General features: G+C 44.6%; 1 protein-coding gene across 2 annotated transcripts in view; it reads left to right on the top strand.

Annotated features, from left to right (window-relative positions):
• Positions 1 to 1,445: 1,445 nt before the first annotated feature.
• SMYD1 (SET and MYND domain containing 1) overlaps positions 1,446 to 20,799 on the top strand; it is a 43,519-nt gene continuing 24,165 nt past the window's right edge. For both annotated transcript variants that reach the window (XM_033170183.1, XM_033170182.1), the window contains exon 1: positions 1,446 to 1,627. In XM_033170183.1, the coding sequence (XP_033026074.1) occupies positions 1,506 to 1,627 (122 nt within the window). In that variant the 5' untranslated portion in view covers positions 1,446 to 1,505. The remainder of the gene's footprint in view (positions 1,628 to 20,799) is intronic.

The raw sequence follows: 20,799 nt of genomic DNA, 5'->3' as shown, positions 1-20,799 counted from the left end.
ACCCCAAATTAACAATTTCAACTTTGGGGTTCTCATTAGCTGTGTGCCATAATCATCACAATTATAACAAGCAATTAATCTCCAGTAGCTAATGAAAACAATTGCTTACATAAATGGACTTTTCCATGATATTCTAATTTTTTGAGTTTCACCTGTAGCTACCGCTCTGGCGGGAAGGTAAACGGTGTTTCCGTGCACTGCTCTGGTTTTGCCAGAAGTGGCTTAGTCATGCTGGCCACATGACCCGGAAAAACTGTCTGCGGACAAACGTCGGCTCCCTCGGCCAGTAAAGTGAGATGAGCGCCGCAACCCCAGAGTCGTTCGTGACTGGACTTAACTGTCAGGGGTCCTTTACCTTTACCTTTACACTCCCAAGCTGGTTCATGTTTAAGGTAAAGGGACCCCTGACCATTAGGTCCAGTCGTGTCCGACTCTGGGGTTGCGGCGCTCATCTCGCTCTATAGGCTGAGGGAGCCGGCGTTTGTCCATAGACAGCTTCCGGGTCATGTGGCCAGCATGACAAAGCCGCTTCTGGTGAACCAGAGCAGCGCACGGAAACGCCGTTTACCTTCCCGCTGGAGCGGTTCCTATTTATCTTCTTGCACTCTGATGTGCTTTCGAACTGCTAGGTTGGCAGGAGCTGGGACCGAGCCATGGGAGCTCACCCCATGGCAGGGATTCGAACCGCCGACCTTCTGATCAGCAAGCCCTAGACTCTGTGGTTTAACCCACAGCGCCACCTGGGTCCCTGGTTCATGTTTACATGAGTATAATCTCATCTTCACCCAAGGGACAAGCAAAGATATCCTGTCTGCTTGGGAAAAGGGTGCCAGATTTCTGCAAGACCTTTGAGTGACTTCCAAGTGTTTCTGCAAGTTGCATGGCTAGTGCCCTCTGGGCAGCTTATGTGCTTAGGGGGACATGTTTTTTTAGTGCACAGTCTTCAAATGCAGCCCCACATAACTCCGCCTGTGTGTCAAACAAATGCAGCATTGTTTAATTTCTTTTTAAAACAGTGCAAAGAGCATCAAATGTTATTGGGCATTGCACGCAAAGCATGCTACTTAGCACTTTCTCAGCTGTTGGCTCCTGACAGGCAGAAGCATGTGGTTTCTAAAAATACCCTCAAGAACACACATTATCTTTCCAGTAGGAGAGTGTAAAGTAAATGTTGTGGCTGTCGCATGCACAACAATTGTCATTTTTGGAAAACAATGTTGTGTTATTTCGTTGGGCTAATGTAACAAACTGTGGTCCTACAGGACCAAATTCTCCCCACCCATCCAAGGGCACTTTGAAGCTGTTGCTGTGTCGTCCCCGTCCCCCCGCGGCCCCCTTTGCTATGGAAATTTGGTGTTAGTTGGGAGGTGCCAAGGCAGCCCATTTATAGGATTGGTCATCTGGAAGCCGGGAAGCCTTTAAAGAGCAGGAGTGATAAGAGATTTGTGTCACTTGGACGCCCTCGTGTTGCGAGCTTGGATGCCTTGATATAACAAAAGGGGGGCATGGAGAACGTGGACGTGTTCACTTGCGAAGCCAAAGGCAGGGGGCTGAAGGCAGTGAAGGAATTTTGGGCAGGAGACGTCATTTTCGCAGAACGAGCTTATGCTGCAGTAGTATTTGACAGGTAAGGAGGACCCCCCCCCCAATTTAAAAAATGGAAGTGTGTGGCTGAAAATTTGGACCTCGCTGCTGACAGTGAATGGAAGAGGGAGCTGATGTGGAAACAGCTGGGTTTAATTCATCGCAGTCTTAGCAGGGGGACTGCTGTGACTCCTTGTCTAATTTACTCATGAGAAGCCAGGGGCATTTCAGGAAGAGAGATGCATCCGGCTGCTAACTAGAAGGTTGGTGGTTCGAGCCCACCCAGGGACAGCTGTGGGCAGGATTCCAGTAAGAGGTTGGACTCGATGACCCTTCTGTGATTCTGTGACACTATAGCCAGGATAGAGCCGGTGCAGAGTGGCAGCTCAAAGACTGAGCTGCGTCAGAAAGTTCCCAGTTAATTTCTCACCTCTGCTGCGATCTCACTGGGTGGCCTTAGATAGGTCACTAGTTCTCAGCCTCAGTCTCCCCGATCTGTGCCATGGGGATAATTATACTGATCTGCCTTACATGGCTATAAGAATTAGTGAGATATGAAGATGCTTTAGCATTCAAAGCACTGCATGGCTGGCAAACATTTACCACCATGGTCACCTGCCACCAGCAGTCCTGCATATGAATGACTCGTTTGTACTATTCCACTGAGGCTACCAGACTGCATGCTACAGGGATATTTCCGCCTCTCTCTTATTAATACTGTACGTTTACTGTACTGAATTTTACAGAGATGCAGGTGAAACTCGGGAAAATTAGAATATCGTGGAAAGTTTCATTTCTTAAACTTAAAAGGTGAAACTCATATATGCAATAGACTCATGACATGCAAAGCGAGATATGTCAAGCCTTTATTTCTTATAATTGTGATGATTATGGCGTACAGCTGATTAGAACCCCAAATTAACAATTTCAACTTGGGGGTTTTCATCAGCTGCACGCCATAATCACCACAATTATAACAAACAAAGGCTTGACATATCTCGCTTTGCATGTCATGAGTCTATCTCATATATTAAACTCCAGTAGCTAATGAAAACAACTGCTTACATAAATGGACTTAACAAAATTGAAAATTCTTTCCAGTAGCACCTTAGAGACCAACTGAGTTTGTTCTTGGTATGAGCTTTCGTGTGCATGCACACTTCTTCAGATACCCACCTATAAATGGACTTTTCCACGATATTCTAATTTTTTGAGTTTCACCTGTATGTCTCTCAAGGGGTGGGAGTAGGGTTAACCGGGCTTTTTGTTTTTTTATTTTATTTTACAAGATTTATATACCATGTGATGGTAAGAAAACCTCTAAGCTGTTTACAGAAATATAAAGCATTAAAAGTCTAAATTAAAAAGTTAAAGAAAGGTACTTAAAATCATTCAAAATCAACAGCAGCTACAAAAAAGAAGAAGGGATAAAACACATGTAACTTCTGCATTTCTGGATAGGCTTTTTTACCATTTGCCCAAAGGTGCAGTATGCCAATGAATATTTCCTCGTTGAGTTCCTACCTTCCCTCTTATTCTCTCTTTTATTCCTTCTTCTCTGCTACTAAGTGGGGGCTTTAAAACCTGGTGATTGTATTCACATAAATATATTATTTAGTTTGGATCAAGCCTTGGAGAGGATTCCCAAAAATCACTGGGAATTAATTATTATTTTTAATTTTTTTTATAATTAATTTCCAGAAACAGGATATAAGCATAACAGTATCAAAACAATTGATTCCCCCTCTCCCACCCTTCCTCTGCAGCAGAAGACGAATGCAGCAAATTTGTACATAAACCTATATGTGCCAGTCCTCAGGGCGCTCATTTGAATACTTTATAAAGGGATGCCATGTTCCAGCAAAATCATCCGTATCAGTTGCATCATTCAGGGTGTGAACTCTTAGTGAGTTTCTCAGATACTTCCTGTTTCCATGGTGTGATATGAAGATGACCAAGTCTTTCCCAATCTTTTGCTATGAGCAATCATGCCGCTACAAGAAGAAAAGTGTTAAGTTCCTTGTGCAACAATTTATGTTGAGTACCGGTATCTTAAAAAATTCTTAATAAACCCAAGCATGAACCCCGATCTAGTGTCCTGAAGGCATTAGAAGGAATTGAAGAATTTGGACAATTAGTGGGGTTTAAATTAAATAAAAGCAAAAAGAAAATGTTGGTGAAAAACATGGTAAAGGACCAGATGGAAGAGTTACAACAAAGATGTGGTATAATGGTAGCAAAGAAAGTAAAGTATCTGGGAATCTGGTTGACTACAAAGATTATAAATTTATTTGAAGATAATTACCAACTGGTCTGGAAAGAGATTAAAAAAGATCTAGAGATCTGGAATAGATTAAAGTTGTCATTTAATGGGAGAATCTAAGCAATCAAGATGAATATGTTACCGAGGATGTTATTCTTATTTCAAACAATTCCAATAATTAAAGGGACAGGACAATTCAAAGAATGGCAGAAAATATTATCAAGATTCATATGGCAGGGGAAGAAACCAAGGATAAAACTTAAATTGTTAATTGATAAGAGTATCTTAGAACATTCTTAATAAACCCAAGCATGGGTTGCATTGTACACCCTAATACGCAATTTTGCTTGTTTCTGTAAATACCCTTTCCCCAAAATGGTTGCACTTTCAATTTAGTTGAAATGCTTTTTGAATCGAGCAGTTGTGAAGCCCCACTGGCTCCCCTGACTCACTCCGCCTTGAAACAAGCCACTTGCAAAGGTTTCTCTAACTCCCTTCTCCCTGGTGTGAACACTATAACTCCCCTGTGCACTGTAGTCAGGAACGGTGAATTTGTAGTGCATGCTCCCCTTAAGTAAAACCCAGCCTCAAGTGTCTTCTGTAATGAATCAGATCTTAGTTAGGGGATGTTCAGAAACCCATGGTGTTTTAGGAGTTAATGGGCACCCCAGTTTGAGTGGCAGATACCCCTTGGGAGGCGGGACCTTCCGCTCTTTAAAAGGAGGGAGCAGCTGTTAGTGTGGGGGAGAGTGGTGACTGGAAGAAGGAGGGTGTGGGGCCAGGTTAGGTTTAGGTTAGGTTAGGTTAGGTTAGGATTGTTGAAGATGTGTATATGTTGCTGAAAGAAAGAGCTTACACTGTTATGAAACTAAGCTTATGAACCATTACTGAAACCGTTATGTTCTGTAAGAAATAAAGATCTCTTGTTGTTGAGCTAAGAAAATATCGTCGTTCATTTGGTCCAGCGAGTTATATAGGCTCTTGAGGAGGTGAACTCAGGGAAAGGACAAAACTAAACTGAAGGGGGATAGTTTGTGTCTTGGAGTTCCCTCAGGAGGGGCTAGCGGGCGGAAACCCTGGTATTGCCACAGAGTTGCTAAGAGGGCTTAGCTAACTGGTATAGTGAGGGGATCTGATAAGGAGAGACCCCGAATTGTAGGCAAAGGAGAGGTTAACCCCTGAAGCCCTGAGCAGAGGATATAACCGGCCACGGCCGCTGGACAGGAAAACTCCCGTTACTAAGGGATCCCCAGATTATAGATAAAAGGGGATTGAAATAACAGACGGACCTCAGAGGGACAGGTGGGGTGCATTGTAATTTGACCCAGAACACCTGATTAAAAATTCACTTAGTAACGAGGGGAGAGTCTGAAGTGGAGGTTCGTCGCATCTTCCTAGAGACATTGATCTCCTGCTGCAGGCCTGTGTTGACAACCTCCCAGTCCAGCGGTGGAGGAAGCCTCTCGGGCGCCTGGGGAGGCGCGCCCAGGGGCGGGGTGAGGCGAGGGCGGGATGAGTCGCCCATAGGGGCGGGGCACACCACGAGGCCTCCGGAGTCTGCCTGCCCCTTCCTACTCAGCCACCCTACAGCTGGGGGAGAGGCAGCGGGTGGACCGTTTGGGCAGCGTGGATCCCAGGAGAGACACTTGGCTCCGGCGCACTGCGGGCGAGTGCATTTTGTCACCTCCCTCAGTGGTGACACCCGGGGTGGCCCGCACCCTCCACACACCCCTTCCTCCACCCTTGCCCCCCCCCTGGGGGGCTGCCTGGAAGTTAGTAAAACCAAGTAAATTACTCTTCCATGTTTGGAGCCTGAAGTCCGGCGCTATTTTTCTAGAAAAAGAGGTGCTAGAACTCACCATGAACGTCTCCCCCATTCTCTTAAAATGGCAATGGTGCCCACCTGAGAGGGGGCCAGAACTAAGTTCTGGTGAGTTTCAGATAAAGAAAAGCCCCCCTGAAGTCCATCTTCAAGGTTCAGCAGACAATTCACACCCCTTAGTATGCAGTTCGAATTTTGACTTCAAGAAATAGGCAAAAGATCTTCTAACTCTCCCTTCCAATTCATGCCTGTTTGAAAAGTAATAAGAGTTTTTTTCCTTTGCACACTTCATCTTCTGAGTCCTGGGCACAAAATTTGGCAGAGGCTCTGTGTTGTTCACACTAAGGGGGGGTGGCTTAAAAAGCCCCCTGCCTGCATCTTGGCTCACACAGGAGAAAGTGGTACAGGCACTGCAGGCTCTTGAGGGCAAACTTGGGATTGGAGGTTGTGCGCGAGGCTGGGTGAGATTGGAATAAAGCTGGTTGTAAATGAGAGTAAGATATTTCTTGGGAGGTGCGGAAGAGAGCAACGAATTCTCGAATTGCTATTCAAAACAAGTTGATTGCTCGAAACCGAAAATTGCAATGTTGCTTGTTTGGTTTTTATCTACGTGCTGCCTTCAACCATTTTGCACTTTTAACAGAACTGAAAAACGGGGGAAATTTGCTTCGCTTTATCTTGATCCTGTTTAAGGATCTGGTGTACAAACTTTAAAACACTGAAGTTGGTACAATTTTAAGACATGCAATGTCTTCCAGGCTCTTGTTGTTGTTCAGTCGTTCAGGCGTGTCCGACTCTTCGTGACCCCATGGACCAGAGCACGCCAGGCACGCCTATCCTTCACTGCCTCTCACAGTTTGGCCAAACTCATGTTAGTAGCTTCAAGAACACTGCCAACCATCTCATCCTCTGTTGTCCCCTTCTCCTTGCGCCCTCCATCTTTCCCAACATCAGGGTCTTTTCCAGGGAGTCTTCCCTTCTCCTGAGGTGGCCAAAGTACTGGAGCTCACTTGGTTGTAAACCCAGCCAGATGGGTGGGATAGAACTAATAAATTATTGTTGTTGTTGTTGTTGTTGTTTAATTAACAGTTTTATTGGAGGCTTTCCACATAAATAGGCAAGGCATGAAAGATATCTACATTTGCGCAGGCCCATACAACAGTGTCTCATTGTGGAATTCTTGATCATTATGTATACAGCTGTCTTCTGGCAAAAGGGTTTATATGTGTAGAAAGCAGGAACTGTTGATGTTACTCTTAACCTTGTTCCATATCACCATTGCTTGGATAGTAGGTGGTGAGCATGCCATTGCTAAACGCTGTATGCGCAAACAGATGGTGGTAGTTTCCCCCCTGTGCTGTTGCACAACTTAGAAAGCGTGACAGCTTGACTGAAGACTCATCTATACACTTCTGCTTTTTCCATGGCTTTCCCCAGAACGCAGGGCAACCAGAATTGGGTGTGAGCCTTCTTTTGATGAATGTTTAATCTGGCTCATTCACCCTGCGTGGAAGAAACAAACCATGGCTGGGCATCTGACCATGTGGGTCTTGGTGGCTGGACTGCTAGTTTTAATCACACGAGGTGATTTTATTTGTCTGGCACATCACCGGGATGAATTCTGGTCTTCATTGTGAAGTGCATACAACTTTTCTGTTAAGGAACAAACTCCCGTTACAAGTATCTTTGGAATTGCTCGCAAGTGTCAAAAAGTAGCCGAGGCTGTTTTGGCGTTTCTGGGTAATAACCCAACACAGATTTAAGAATATTCAATTCTGTACTGAATCGGTGAGTTCTGATAGCTCCTAAAAACAGAGAAATGCAATGCACTGGGCCCAGTCCTTGGTGCTTGCAACAGATCAGATGCACGGCAGCAAAGAAAATCTAGAGTGCAAGAATGTCCAACGTGTGAGTTGATTGCAAGGAATAGCCAGCCATGCATTCCAAAATCTTTTCTAATCAGTGCTGTCAAGTATCCCGTTTTCCCCGGGATTCTCCCTTATTTCAAGCAGTTTCCCGGTGCTCTCCCTTATTTTTTATTTCCCTTAAATTTCCCATTTTTAATGGAAGCAGCTCCTCCCCTGCTGGCCAGGGACTGGGTGGGAAGACCTCGCCTACTTGGAGAGAAAAGCCTCAGCCCTCAGCCCTCAAAGCAAGTGGGAGCCGTTTCTGGTGCTTACAGGGGGGTGTATTCCTCCCCCTGCATCAGCCCCTATCCGTTGCTGCCGAGCCCCTCAGCCGGCCAATAGGGTTAGCTGGCGGGCGGAGCCTGGCTGCCTTTGAGCAGCTGCTGCTTCCTGTCCTGTTTTGATGGGATCAGACAAGAAGACAATGGGGCTCCATCGCGCGGAGCACATGGCTGCCCTCCTCTTTGCTGGCTGCCCTCCTCTTTGCTCCGCTCCGAGCCCGAGGCCATTTGGAGTTTACATTGCTGCTCCACCCACTTTTGCTTCTGGCCACGCCCACCACTGACATGTGACTGTCCCCAGGATAGGTGAGAATGCTGATCCCTTATTTTCAAATCCGATACTTGACAGCTATGTTTCTAATCACAGGGATCTAAAAGTTATTGGTGCTTATGTCCACATGCCCTAGGACTTCAGTCTCTCCACTTGAATGTAGCTGGTAGTTTCCAGAATGCAATGTACTGGAAATCAAGGAGCACATTCTAGAGCTTGGCTCTGTCTCTAATGCGTTGACAGATTATTCCAGTATCTCACGTTACACTCGAGGCATTCATATTGGGCGAGAAGCTATGGCAACTTGACATAATGTAACGAGCTACTGTCCTGTATCCAATTAAAAGCTTGCATCATTGCTTCGGAGGATTATGATGAAGCAGTTTTTTAACGGATGAGATACTGTTTGGTAAAATACAATTGAGGTAGATGTCATATTTGGCTGGGAAGCTTATGAGAAACCATATACTGTATATCTCTGAATATCGATGATCATACCCTTTAACTATTTTGTGTAATGTCAGCCCTGATATAGTCAAAGGTTAAGTGTGCAGACTGAACAGCTCCACACTTAAATTAACAATGTTTGCTTTTTTTTGCCTGAAGAATGGGGCATTTGAGGGTCAGAGTGGCCTGATCTCCCCAGAGTAATGTGTTATGTCTTTGTCCAATTTGAAATGCATCTGAAATGCACCACAAATTTTGAAAAGAGGAAAGCCTTGCTGCAAAGCCTAGCAGTGGGGCATAGAGAGTAATCATATCTACATATCTACTCTGTAATAGGGGCAGATGAATGGGTCACTTTGGGTTTCTACCAGTTTCTCAGTTTTCCAGATCTCCACATTTCTGAATTAGTTGGCCCGTTCTTTTTAATGAGCCCTTGTGAAAATTTGTGCCAATTTCTCTTAATGCACACCTTCCTTTGCAAGCAATTTTCCTTAATATAATTCATTTTAGAGACTTTCCCCACTAATATATGCCTTCCAATAACAGACCAATCTTTGTACACTTTATTTGGTTGGAGCTCTGTATCACAAAATTCAGAGCAGCATGAATTTCAAAGGATCGCTGTGTTTAGGTTTACATATTGTTTTTTCATATTACAAATTGGGTAGGGTTCGCATTCAGATCCTAACCATATGGAACCCCCCCACCATCCCTACTCGGTAGTAAGTCCTGGTGCACATCTGGGAAATGAACATTTTAAAAGCTTCAAAAATTAAATGTTAAAAAATAAATGTTCACAAGATGGTGAGGCACGACTGTGTGAGAGGGAAGGTCTTACTGTTTTGACAGATGTTCTCCCCCTGCCCTCAGTTCTGTAAAAGTCTACATGAACACTCCTGCCAGGAGATGTCATTTCAATATAATACCCATTTTACTATATTTGGTAGATCTGAAATTATTTGCCAGAGGGGATTGAAGAGAGCTGGGCATGGATAGAAGCAGAAAGGAGGGGGAAAGTGTAAGTAGGACCTCCCCAGCTGATCTTGGGGGGGGGGGAGCGGAGCTGGGTGACGGCTGCTTGGCATATTCCTCACCTGGGTGGCTACCTGGAAGTTCAACCATCTTGCTGGAGGTCTCCCTAGCTTCAACGTGGCAGCTCAGAGGGATAGTTTCCCGTGTGGGGTCTGAAGTCTGGCACCTATAAAGACTGGGAAATTAGTGGATATAATGTGGTTGTGGGTCCCAGGGGTCAAGTTGTTGTTGCTGGCCTCCATCTTCCTTGAGAGACAATGGAGTGGGCCACCAGGGGAGAAGTCAAACCAAAGAGACTTCCCTGTGGCACAAGCTTGGGCAGTGTGGATGGAGGCCCTGAGCTGCCCTGACGACAGGACCTTCCTCTCGGCCTCGCTGATGTGGTCCAAAAGAAAGCAAAAGAGCAAAACGTTTGGCACCAGTTTAGCTGCAGGAGTTGCTGGAAGGAGGCGTACAGGGTTCCCTCAGGTTTCCATGCCCTGACAGGTTCTGCTGCCAATTCAGCACTCAAAGCCGAGACAGAAACAGCTGCCTCTTCTTCTTCTTCTTCTTCTTCTTCTTCTTCTTCTTCTGGAGATAAATTTCTTGCAGATAAGCTGAGCAACCCACACAACGTTCCATTTCCCCCTGTAGGACTAAACCAGGCAAGTGTTAGAGGGGGAACCAGACCGTTCCATTAATACAGTCCCCCTTAAGATGCGTTCAGTAGACACACTGCCTTCCACAGAACCCAAGAAACTTGGCGACGGTAAGGTGATGCAAACCCCGTACCTCAGGCTAGCTAATGTTGTGTTTACTTTTGGCTTTCCCTGTGTGTGGTGGTGAAAAGGATGTCCTGCTCTTGGCCTCGGGTGATCTGGGAAACTCTTCTGTGACAAGTAGCTCCCACTCACAAATGCATCATTACCAAAGGCGCTGAAAGACAGAGTCACACCGACAGGGATGCAATGGGTCGCTGGGCCATTCCTCAAAGGGCAGAGGAGGGCTATTAATAAAAATTGTAGGGCAGGGGTGAGACGTGACTGACCCACAGCTCCTTGTCAGGAAAAGGATGCTCTGCAGACACAACCCTGTATCTGTGTGATGCTTGCATCTAAAACTGTGCCACAGCGTATGTGAAGCACACGCCCTACACTAGCACTGCATTTATGACGAAGGAGGAATCCTCTTTCAAACCCTCTCCTTTCCCCTCGTCTTCCCAGTTTTCTTATTTTCCCCTCACAGCCCCCAGAACACCCTGTTCCCTGTGTCTGGAACATGGCCTTATCAAAGCTGGCAGCGTCCCAGGCAGTTGTCCATCCTCGACCCCCTTCACATGTTGCTCATAGGAGAAGGGGGTGGGCACCATACGAGTACTAGGATGGGAATGCAGCCATTACCTCTGGGATGAGACGCATGACCTCATGCATTAGCATAGTTGTCTGCAAAGCAAAAAAAAACCTACATGTGAATAGCTGCTAGCCCATAGACTTCCATGCAGCCAGGCAGGCCCGGCCCACCCATGAGGCAACACGAGGTGACTGCTTCAGGTGGCAGGAGCAACCGGGGCAGCAGATCCTGGTGTAGATCTTTATCCCCCCCCATGTTCTTGATGTAGATCAGGGACCAGCAACCTTTTTCAGCAGGGGGCAGGTCCACTGTCCCTCAGACCTTGTGGGGGGGGTGGACTATATATTGGAAAAAATAATAATAATGAACGAATTCCTATGCCCCACAAATATAAGGAATTTATTAAATTTTCCAATAAAACAAACAATACAAAATACAATAAAACAACAACAAACACAAACTACAAACCTACAAAAAATACAAAAATACAAACTACAAAAAATACAATAATCTAACTATCTTTTTCATATTCATCACATTGTATTGGGACCTCCTCACATCCTCTCTTCTGCGTTCATTTCTAAACTTCTTTAGTAACCTTGTAACATTGTAAAATCTTCTTTCTCACCTTATCTTAACAATATAAACCTTAATCCATATATAACTCTATTATAATCCTAATAAATTCCACATAACATAATTCTAACTACTTCTTATATCCTACTTTAAACTATCTTCTAGCAATACTGAAGCCTAAAATGTCCATCTGATTTCAATTTCAAATATCTATCTTTTCACGTTGTTTCAAATAGTCTTTAAATTTCTTCCAATCCTCTTGCACTGTTTCTTCCCTCTGGTCTCGGAGTTTCGCGGTCAGTTCTGCGAGTTCCATGTATTCAATCAACTTCATCTGCCAATCTTCCACTGATGGTAATTCTTCAGTTTTCCAATTTTTAGCTATCAAAATCCTAGCAGCTGTTGCGGCATACATAAAAAATGTTCTATCTTTGTTGGGAATTTCATAGTTGGTCATGCCCAGCAGAAAGGCCTCTGGTTTCTTAGGAAATGTGTTTTTCAACACCTTTTAAAGTTCATTATATATCTTCTCCCAGAACCTATGCCCCACAAATAACCCAGAGAGGCATTCTAAATAAAAGCACACATTCTACTCATGTAAAAACACGCTGATTCCTGGACCATCCATGGGCCGGATTCAGAAGGCAATTGGGCTGGATCCGGCCCCTGGTCCTTAGTTTGCCTACCAACGATGTAGATCTTCACAGTCCTTCTTCCCTGGTGGGGATTCGGGCACTATTTTGTGGTTCACCTCAGGTTTCTTTTCCTGATTTAGTTTCTATTAACAGCCTTTTGCTCGACTATGGAACCAGCAGAAAATATGCCACAGAACTGATGAGAGAGGATAGTTAATGACATTTTAATACAGGTCTTTAAAATGAAGATGTCACACCTTGCCTCTTAGAAGTCACCGAAACCTTATTTGTTAGGCAGGCTCCACTACCTTGCATGCTGACAAGGTCAATGGATTTATGTGGTCTATTTTTTTCTCGCTGGCAATCTGTCGCAGCCAAGACTTGGAGAAGGGCAAGTGCAGTCGCCGTGGGTTTCGTTTCAGGGACTTGAGAAGTTCATGTCCAGTGAACATGCTGAGGAGGGGAGCTTCTGCATCCTCTTAGTCAGATGACATATGGGAGCTGTAGCCCTCCCAGGGTTGTAGGACTTCTGTGCCTGTGGCTCTGCTGGCTGGCTGATGGAATCCAAACAACACGTGGAGATCTGCGGATTCCTCCTCTCTAGTGACGAAACACTCGCAGGAATGGTCATCTTCAGCTCTTATGCGATAGGGCTCTGGCCCAGCTTCCCATCCATCCATCCATCCAACACACGAAGGCACAGAACATGCCTGCCGCAGCATCACATATCCCAAATGCCTGCACATTGATCGCCAATGTTGAAACATATTTGCGAACAGCTGCATATGAATGGGCACTCCACTCAGTCAGGAACCCTGTGCAGTTGATGCTCTCATGAGCTGTGTCTTTACAAAGTCCACTTTGCATCCACCCAGCTTTGATCAAGGCTAGCCCTCTTATGGAAACTGCTCATCTTCTGATGCACCTGAATCATAGAGTCGGAAGGGACCCTGAGCATCATCTAGTCCAGGCATGTCCAACAGGTAGATCGTGATCCACCGGTAGATCACTGGACGTCTGTGGTAGATCACTGGTAGATCATTGCCTCCCCCCCAAAGAAGCAGAACAACTGTAGCTCCCCTAAAAAAGCTCAACATTTTACCACCTCCCTGAAAAAACTCAACAACTTTGACCCAACCCCCCCCAAATGGGCCTTCCTCCTTTCTAAAAAAAACAACTTTGACCTGAACCCCCCAAAAGGGGGTAGATCACTGCCAGTTTTTAACTGTGAGTGGATCATAGTCTCTTGGTAGTTGGCCACCCCTGATCTAGTCCAACCCCCTATAATGCAGGAATATGCAGTTGTCCTTTATGGGGATCGAACCTGCAACCTTGGCATTATCAGCACCATGCTGTAACCAACTGAGCTATCCAGTCATTAGTTTTAAAGTTTCCATTTAAATAAGGGCAACTTTGTCTATTTATTTATTTACTTACTTACTTACTTACTTACTTACTTACTTAATAGTATTTATGTGCTACTACATAACATAAATGGGACGTGGGTGGCGCTGTGGTCTAAACCATTGAGCCTAGGGCTTGCCAATCAAAATGTTGGCGGTTCGAATCCCCGTGATGGGGTGAGCTCCTGTTGCTCGGTCCCAGCTCCTGCCAACCTAGCAGTTCGAAAGCACGTCAAAAGTGCAAGTAGATAAATAGGTACCACTCCGGCGGGAAGGTAAACAGCGTTTCCGTGCGCTGCTCTGGTGTCAGTGTTCCGTTGTGCCAGAAGCGGCTTAGTCATGCTGGTCACATGACCCGGAAAATCTGTCTGCGGAGAGGACAAACGCCGGCTACCTCGGCCTGTAAACCGAGATGAGCGCCGCAACCCCAGAGTCGTTTGCGACTGGAATTAACTGTCAGGGGTCCCTTTACCTTTACCTTTACATAACATAAGTGTTCTGTGGGGAGGTTACACTCAAAGTCATTTTGCAATGTATGCTTAGTGCCAAATTTATTATCTCTGAGCAGGGATGGAAGGATAGGTTGGATTTTCTCGGTTTCTCGTACAGTTCTTCATGTTCCTGCAGCAATCTGCAAATTCTCTTTCTAAAAATCCTCATGGAAATTTGGTTTGGGGTGGGAACCGCTTTTGGGAATGAGGGTTGGTAGAGGAGATAACGTGAGTCATTTGTCCAAGTAGAAAAGTGACCCAGGCTCTTCCGAGTTTTAAGAGCTCGTGTAATTTTCTACTTAACCTAAGGTGAGCTTAGGGGAGCTCACCCACCTTTGCTCTTCTTCGAGAGTAAACTATTTTGTGATTAAACATTTTTGAGGCTCTGCACTGAGATAGGAAGGCAGGAACAAGTTTGAAAACCACTGGGTTGAATGATGCAGAAGTGTATTCCCTACTTCTGCAGCTGCCTTGCTGCCAATCTAGTAGGTTTAATTTATGTATGGAGCTGCTTTTATCTTATGCTGGTCTGTGACCATAATAAAGAAGAAGAAGAAGAAGAAGAAGAAGAAGAAGAAGAAGAAGAAGAAGAAGAAGAAGAAGAAGAAGAAGAAGAAGAAGAGTTTGGATTTGATATCCCGCTTTATCACTACCCGAAGGAGTCTCAAAGCGGCTAACATTCTCCTTTCCCTTCCTCCCCCACAACAAACACTCTGTGAGGTGAGTGGGGCTGAGAGACTTCAAAGATGTGTGACTAGCCCAAGGTCACCCAGCAGCTGCATGTGGAGGAGTGGAGACACGAACCCGGTTCACCAGATTACAAGTCTACTGCTCTTAACCACTACACCACACTGGCTCTGGAAGTGCTTATGTATCTCAGTTGGGTGCTGATCCTAGCTGTCAACCTTTCCCTTTTCTTTGTGTGAAATTCCCTTATTATAGCATTGGGAAACAGCAGGGAGGGTTGACAGCTACAGGTGAAGTTCGAAAAATTAGAATATCGTGGAAAGGTTCATTTCTTTCAGTAATTCAACTTAAAAGGTGAAACTGATTTATGAGATAGACTCATGACATGCAAAGCGAGATATGTCAAGCCTTTATTTGTTATAATTGTGATGATTATGGCGTACAGCTGATGAGAACCCCAAATTAACAATCTCAGCTTTGGGGTTTTCATCAGCTGTACGCCATAATCATCACAATTATAACAAACGAAGGCTTGACATATCTCGCTTTGCATGTCATGAGTCTATCTCAAACTCCAGTAGCTAATGAAAACAATTGCTTACATAAATGGACTTTCCCACGATATTCTAATTTTTCGAGTTTCATCTGTATGGTGCTGATTTACGTGGCCTGCAGTGCACTTGCATCAACATGGTAATGTGATATATAGTATCTCGGACAAGTGGTGATCTAAATAATTCCTTCCATTAATCCTTGCAGTGAGTCAAATGTGACTTATTTTCAGGGAGATGTGAAACAGAAGTGCGGTCTCATTCTTATGTATATTTGCTCACAAATAAGTCCTAAGGAGTGAAATGGGATGTAAGTGTCCCTCCTGCATTGCAACTTGTGTTTATCATGGCCTCCTCTAAGACTGTTTATTTCTTCAGGCAGCAATTGCATTTGTTTTATTTCTTTTTATCCCAGGCCTTTGTCTCCTTGCTGCCATATATGGAGGGCAAGCTCTGCTGCCCCTTGTCACCCTACTGACTTGGCAGCTGACGGAAACCAGAACTTCTAGAAGTGGCCGAATCTCAGTTTCTCTCAGTTTCTTGTTTTCCCAGTCTAAGGTTCACTTTGCCGCCGTTTCACATTGGTCTGACTTTTTTGAGAGCCCTCTTGAAAATTCACCTGCATTTTTAAAGTGCCCATTTCGTTTGCAATTTTGCCAAATACATACATGTTTGCAAGCAATTTCCCAGAACACAATGCACAATGCATCATTATATGTTATTTTTACTTTAGTATGCCTTTTGGTAACTACATCACAACATTTGGAGAAGTGCTGGAAAAGACAGGGATGGAATTGGTTAGGGGGCAGAACAGAACAAGATAAACTTATTATTTATTTAACCTTTCTAAAACAGTGGAACCTCAGTCCCCCTCCCCCGAACGTAATCCGTTCTGGAAGACCATTCAACTTCCAAAATGTTTGAAAACCAAGGATCAATGGGCAGTCAGCAAATTCCATTGAAAAAATGGGAAAACACGCAGCGGAAGCCATTCGACTTCTGAGGCGCGTTCGAAAACAGAAGCAATTACTTCTGGGTTTTCGGCGTTCGGGCTTTGAATAATTTGGCTTCTGAGATGCTCAAAAACTGAGGTTCCACTGCATGTCCTTTCCTGTTTTGACCTACATATGTTGTTGTTGTTCAGTCGTTCAGTCGTGTCCGACTCTTCGTGACCCCATGGACAAGAGCACGCCAGGCACGCCTATCCTTCACTGCCTCCCGCAGTTTGGCCAAACTCATGTTAGTAGCTTCGAGAACACTGTCCAACCATCTCATCCTCTGCCGTCCCCTTTTCCTTGTGCCCTCCATCTTTCCCAACATCAGGGTCTTTTCTAGGGAGTCTTCTCTTCTCATGAGGTGGCCAAAGTACTGGAGCCTCAACTTCAGGATCTGTCCTTCTAGTGAGCACTCAAGGCTGATTTCTTTAAGAATGGATAGGTTTGATCTTCTTGCAGTCCATGGGACTTTCAAGAGTCTCCTGCAGCACCATAATTCAAAAGCATCAATTCTTTGGCGATCAGCCTTCTTGATGGTCCAGCTCTCACTTCCGTACATTACTACTGGGAAAACCATAGCTTTAACTATACGGACCTTTGTTGGCAAGGTGATGTCTTTGCTTTTTAAGATGCTGTCTAGGTTTGTCATTGCTTTTCTCCCAAGAAGCAGGCGTCTTCTAATTTCGTGACTGCTGTCACCATCTGCAGTGATCATGGAACCCAAGAAAGTGAAATCTCTCACTGCCTCCTACATATCTCCTTCCCCAATTCTTTAATTGGGGAAGGAGTGGGAGCACTTCCTAGAGCTAAACTCCAGAAAGTTGTCTGTTAGTTCTGATTATGAAGATAGTTTTGCCTGCTTGTAGAACATGAAGCAGCTGTGTGAAGCTGTGGCTTGGATACAGAATTTGAGCACACTGCTACTGAAGAATGGAGCCTCTCGGAATGTGGCCTGACAAAAGGAGCCCTCGGTGGAAGCATCCCAAACACCTCACCACAAGACAAAAGTACCAGGTTAAAACGTAATTTGGGAGGAAAACAACAGAAGTGCCCAATCAAACACACACAGAGCAGGGAGTACCAGCACTGACTGTAAGGATGTTTGGTTCTTTAAAAAACGCAACCACAGGGAAGTTTGTGGCAGTAACAAGAATCTATTGTAGTAATAATAAACTTTATTCACATAGCCAGCAGCCATTGCAACAGAAGATACACAATGTACAGTTAAAAACAATAGCGGGTAAAAAGTTCGGTCAAATGGTTATGACTGTCATTCAAATAGTGGCCCATAATCTCATTGCGCCCTCAATAAATCTAGCAACGTTTATTGTTGTCAGCTCATTTAGATCAGATAAGAGAAAGAACAACGTATTCGCAGATGGACGGCCTGGGATAGTGAGTAAGAGTGGAGTAATAAATTCGGACCTCAGATCTTTATAGAGGGAGCATAACAGGAGGACATGATCCAGTCCACTGCTTCCAGGTTGCCGTTTCCGAATCTATAGTAGTTTATTCCCCTTGGTTTTTTTCATGTTCCCATTCAGTTCTGTAGGGCAAAAGCCTCATTTCTTGACACTGGGCCTCATCCTGAATTCTTTCCTCATCCACAGCAGTTATTAACTGACTCCAGAAGCTCTGTCCATTTCAGCTTCCAAGTCCCTGCCCTGTGATATATTAAAACATGCATCTTTGAAACCCACACTACTCTCTTGTCTGAAGCCCAAATTATGCTTGGCACTGGGCCTGTTTAAGCTGGCCAGTATGTGCACACCGAGTGGTATTTCCGAAGACCAGCAATGCCCATGGAGGTTTTTATCACTTTTCCAAATTCTATGTTGTCTGGTAGGTTCCCTATTTCTCTCAAGCCAAGGGACCATTTCATCATCTCTTAAAAAGTGTTTACTAGTTAACGCTTTAAAACTCAAATGCCCACACTTCCACGTGCAAACCATGAACTATAATGGAATCTGAAAGGCAGAGAGAGGCTGGGTTGCAGCTGTTGTGTCACCTTTGGCTAAATGTCCCCTACATTTAAAATGGAATTTATGGAGACAGCTGGTTCTTGTGCAAAGAGCAGCTGCAGCCAACCCATTTGCCGCGGCCTGAGAGGTGGCAAAGGTGTTCTACAGACCATGAAATAAACACCAAGTTTACAGAGATAGAAGTGCAGCTCATTATTCCGTATAATACTCAACTCTGTGTATGTATAATTGCCAGTTGATCCACTTCCATCACCCATTAGCAGTATGACAGAATTGCACGAGACATTTGTGTCTGCCTGCCTGTGTGAATAGCAGTACATCACATCTGCATTACATCTTAGTCTTCCCCAGAGATCATTTGGGAAGTCCAAGCAAACAACTCTGGCAGCCTAGGGGCCAAACCCCCAGCACAATTTCATTTGGCTCCTCGTGATCCTATAACCAATGAAAAGATTGTCCACAGATTCACTGGTACGGAATATGTGTTGGGAATTATGCTCGCTCGGAGATGGCGAACTCCAAGACCCCTGAGCATCTCCCAGGAGGCCCTCTCTGGCTGGCATGTCCCTTCAGTCCAGAGTGCCTACCTATCTGCGACCCTTCTCTTATGAGAAGAGCACACAAGTCTTTTAGCATCACGCAGCAAGAAGGAAACATCCATAGATCTAAACTACGTTTATTTACAGTCTGTATACATTATCACGTCTGTGTTCTCCAAGCTCTGGCAGAACAAGAAGCAAACTGCGACACAGCAGAAGTGAAACCAACTTACAATAAAACACTGAGACGGGAGAGATAAGACAGTCTTCCTTTCCCATACTCTCTCTCAGACACTCATGTGATTTATACTAATCACAATAGTCAAGCTGAAGCAGCAGAGGCTACACAAAATTCTAACAATATGTGCATGGGGGGGGGGAGTGTGGATGGGCAGCCCCTTCTCCCAATAGTTCCACTTCCTGGTTGCGATATTTCATGAATATTTTGCTACTTTATAAACTGCTGAGACTGGATCATGAATTACCGGTATGTGCTGCCACCCCTGTTGGCTGGTACATTGTGTTCCATATAAACTGAGGTGTGTAGGTGTGTTTAGGAGTGCAGGATGGTTGTGGATTAACATACAGTGGTACCTTGGTTCCCAAACGCCGAAAACCCAGAAGTAGGTGTTCCGGTTTGCGAACATTTTTCAGAAGCCGAACATCTGATGCGGCTGTCGGCTATTGTTCCTGGGGCACCTGCACCAAGCAAAAGCTGCGCCTTGGTTTTCAAACAATTCGGAAGTCAAATAGACTTCCGGAATGGATTAAGTTTGGTGCTTTTGTTTTTGCTGTTTATTTTGTGGGGGTTTTTTTTAAGCTGTTTTCGTTTATTTGTTTCTGTGACTGTGTGGAACCCAGTTCAGTTACTGATTGATTGATTGATAGTGTGACTGTGGAAATGGATAAAAGCCTCCCATCCAAACAATGACTATCATCAATGAAGGTAAGAAAAAAAATACCATATTTTTCGCTCCATAAGATGCACTTTTTTCCTCCTAAAAAGTATGGGGAAATATCTGTGCGTCTTATGGAGCGAATTGTGGTCCCTGGAGCTGAATTTCCCAGAGGCCAAAAGAGGATCATGCTTTTTATTTTACAAAGAGAAAAGGGAGTGTTGAAAGAACCCCGCTCAGCAGCTGATCAGCAAGAGGTCGTCAGAAACATAAGAGTCCCCGGCTCCCTTTCCAGCCCCGCCCCCTTGCCCAGGCCTCCTTTGTTGAATGTGCTGCAGAGGGAGGTTGTTTGTTTCCCCAGCGACATGTGACTGGCTGATTAGATTATCTTTCTGGAAACTGTAGAAAAGGCTCCCTTTCCTTTAGAAGCTGCAGAAATGTGAGTTGAACCCCATAAAAATGGGGCTTTTATTCTTTGCTTTTCCCCCTTTGCAAAAAAGCTGCAAAACTTTTAGCTGATCCTCAAAAAACCAGGGCTTTTCCCTTTGCAAAAAAAGCTGCAAAACTTTTAGCTGATCCTCAAAAAAACAGGGCTTTCCCCTTTGCAAAAAAAGCTGCAAAACCTTTAGCTGATCCTCAAAAAAACAGGGCTTTTAGAGGAGGAAAACCAGGAAATTTTTTTTTTTCTTGTTTCCTCCTCTAAAAACGAGGTGCGTCCTATGGTCCGGTGCACCCTATGGAGCAAAAAAACACGGTACTAATTTTATTTTTTATCATCTACAAAACTGTCTTATTTATTTTATCGTACAGTACATTGGTTATTGCGTTCATTTTATGGATCGATGGTCTCCTTAGATAGCACAACTCATGTTTAATTGCTGTTTTAGGGGTTGTGTTTAAAAGTCTGGAACAGATTAATCCGTTTTGCATTGCTTTCTATGGGAAAGCACGCCTTGGTTTTGGAACACTTTGGTTTTGGAATGGACTTCTGGAACGGATTAAGTTTGAGACCCAAGGTGCCACTGTACTAAAAAGTCTTGGGCAAACGCTGCCCAAGGCTAATGTTTCTTCTGTTCTGTTTCAGAAGGATCGCTGGTCAGATTGTTAC

The sequence above is a fragment of the Lacerta agilis genome, chromosome 14, assembly GCF_009819535.1.
Source record: "Lacerta agilis isolate rLacAgi1 chromosome 14, rLacAgi1.pri, whole genome shotgun sequence".
NCBI classification, from domain to species: domain Eukaryota; kingdom Metazoa; phylum Chordata; class Lepidosauria; order Squamata; family Lacertidae; genus Lacerta; species Lacerta agilis.
The sequence above is the reverse complement of the archived record's forward strand: the minus strand, read 5'-3'. Positions and strand labels throughout refer to the sequence as shown.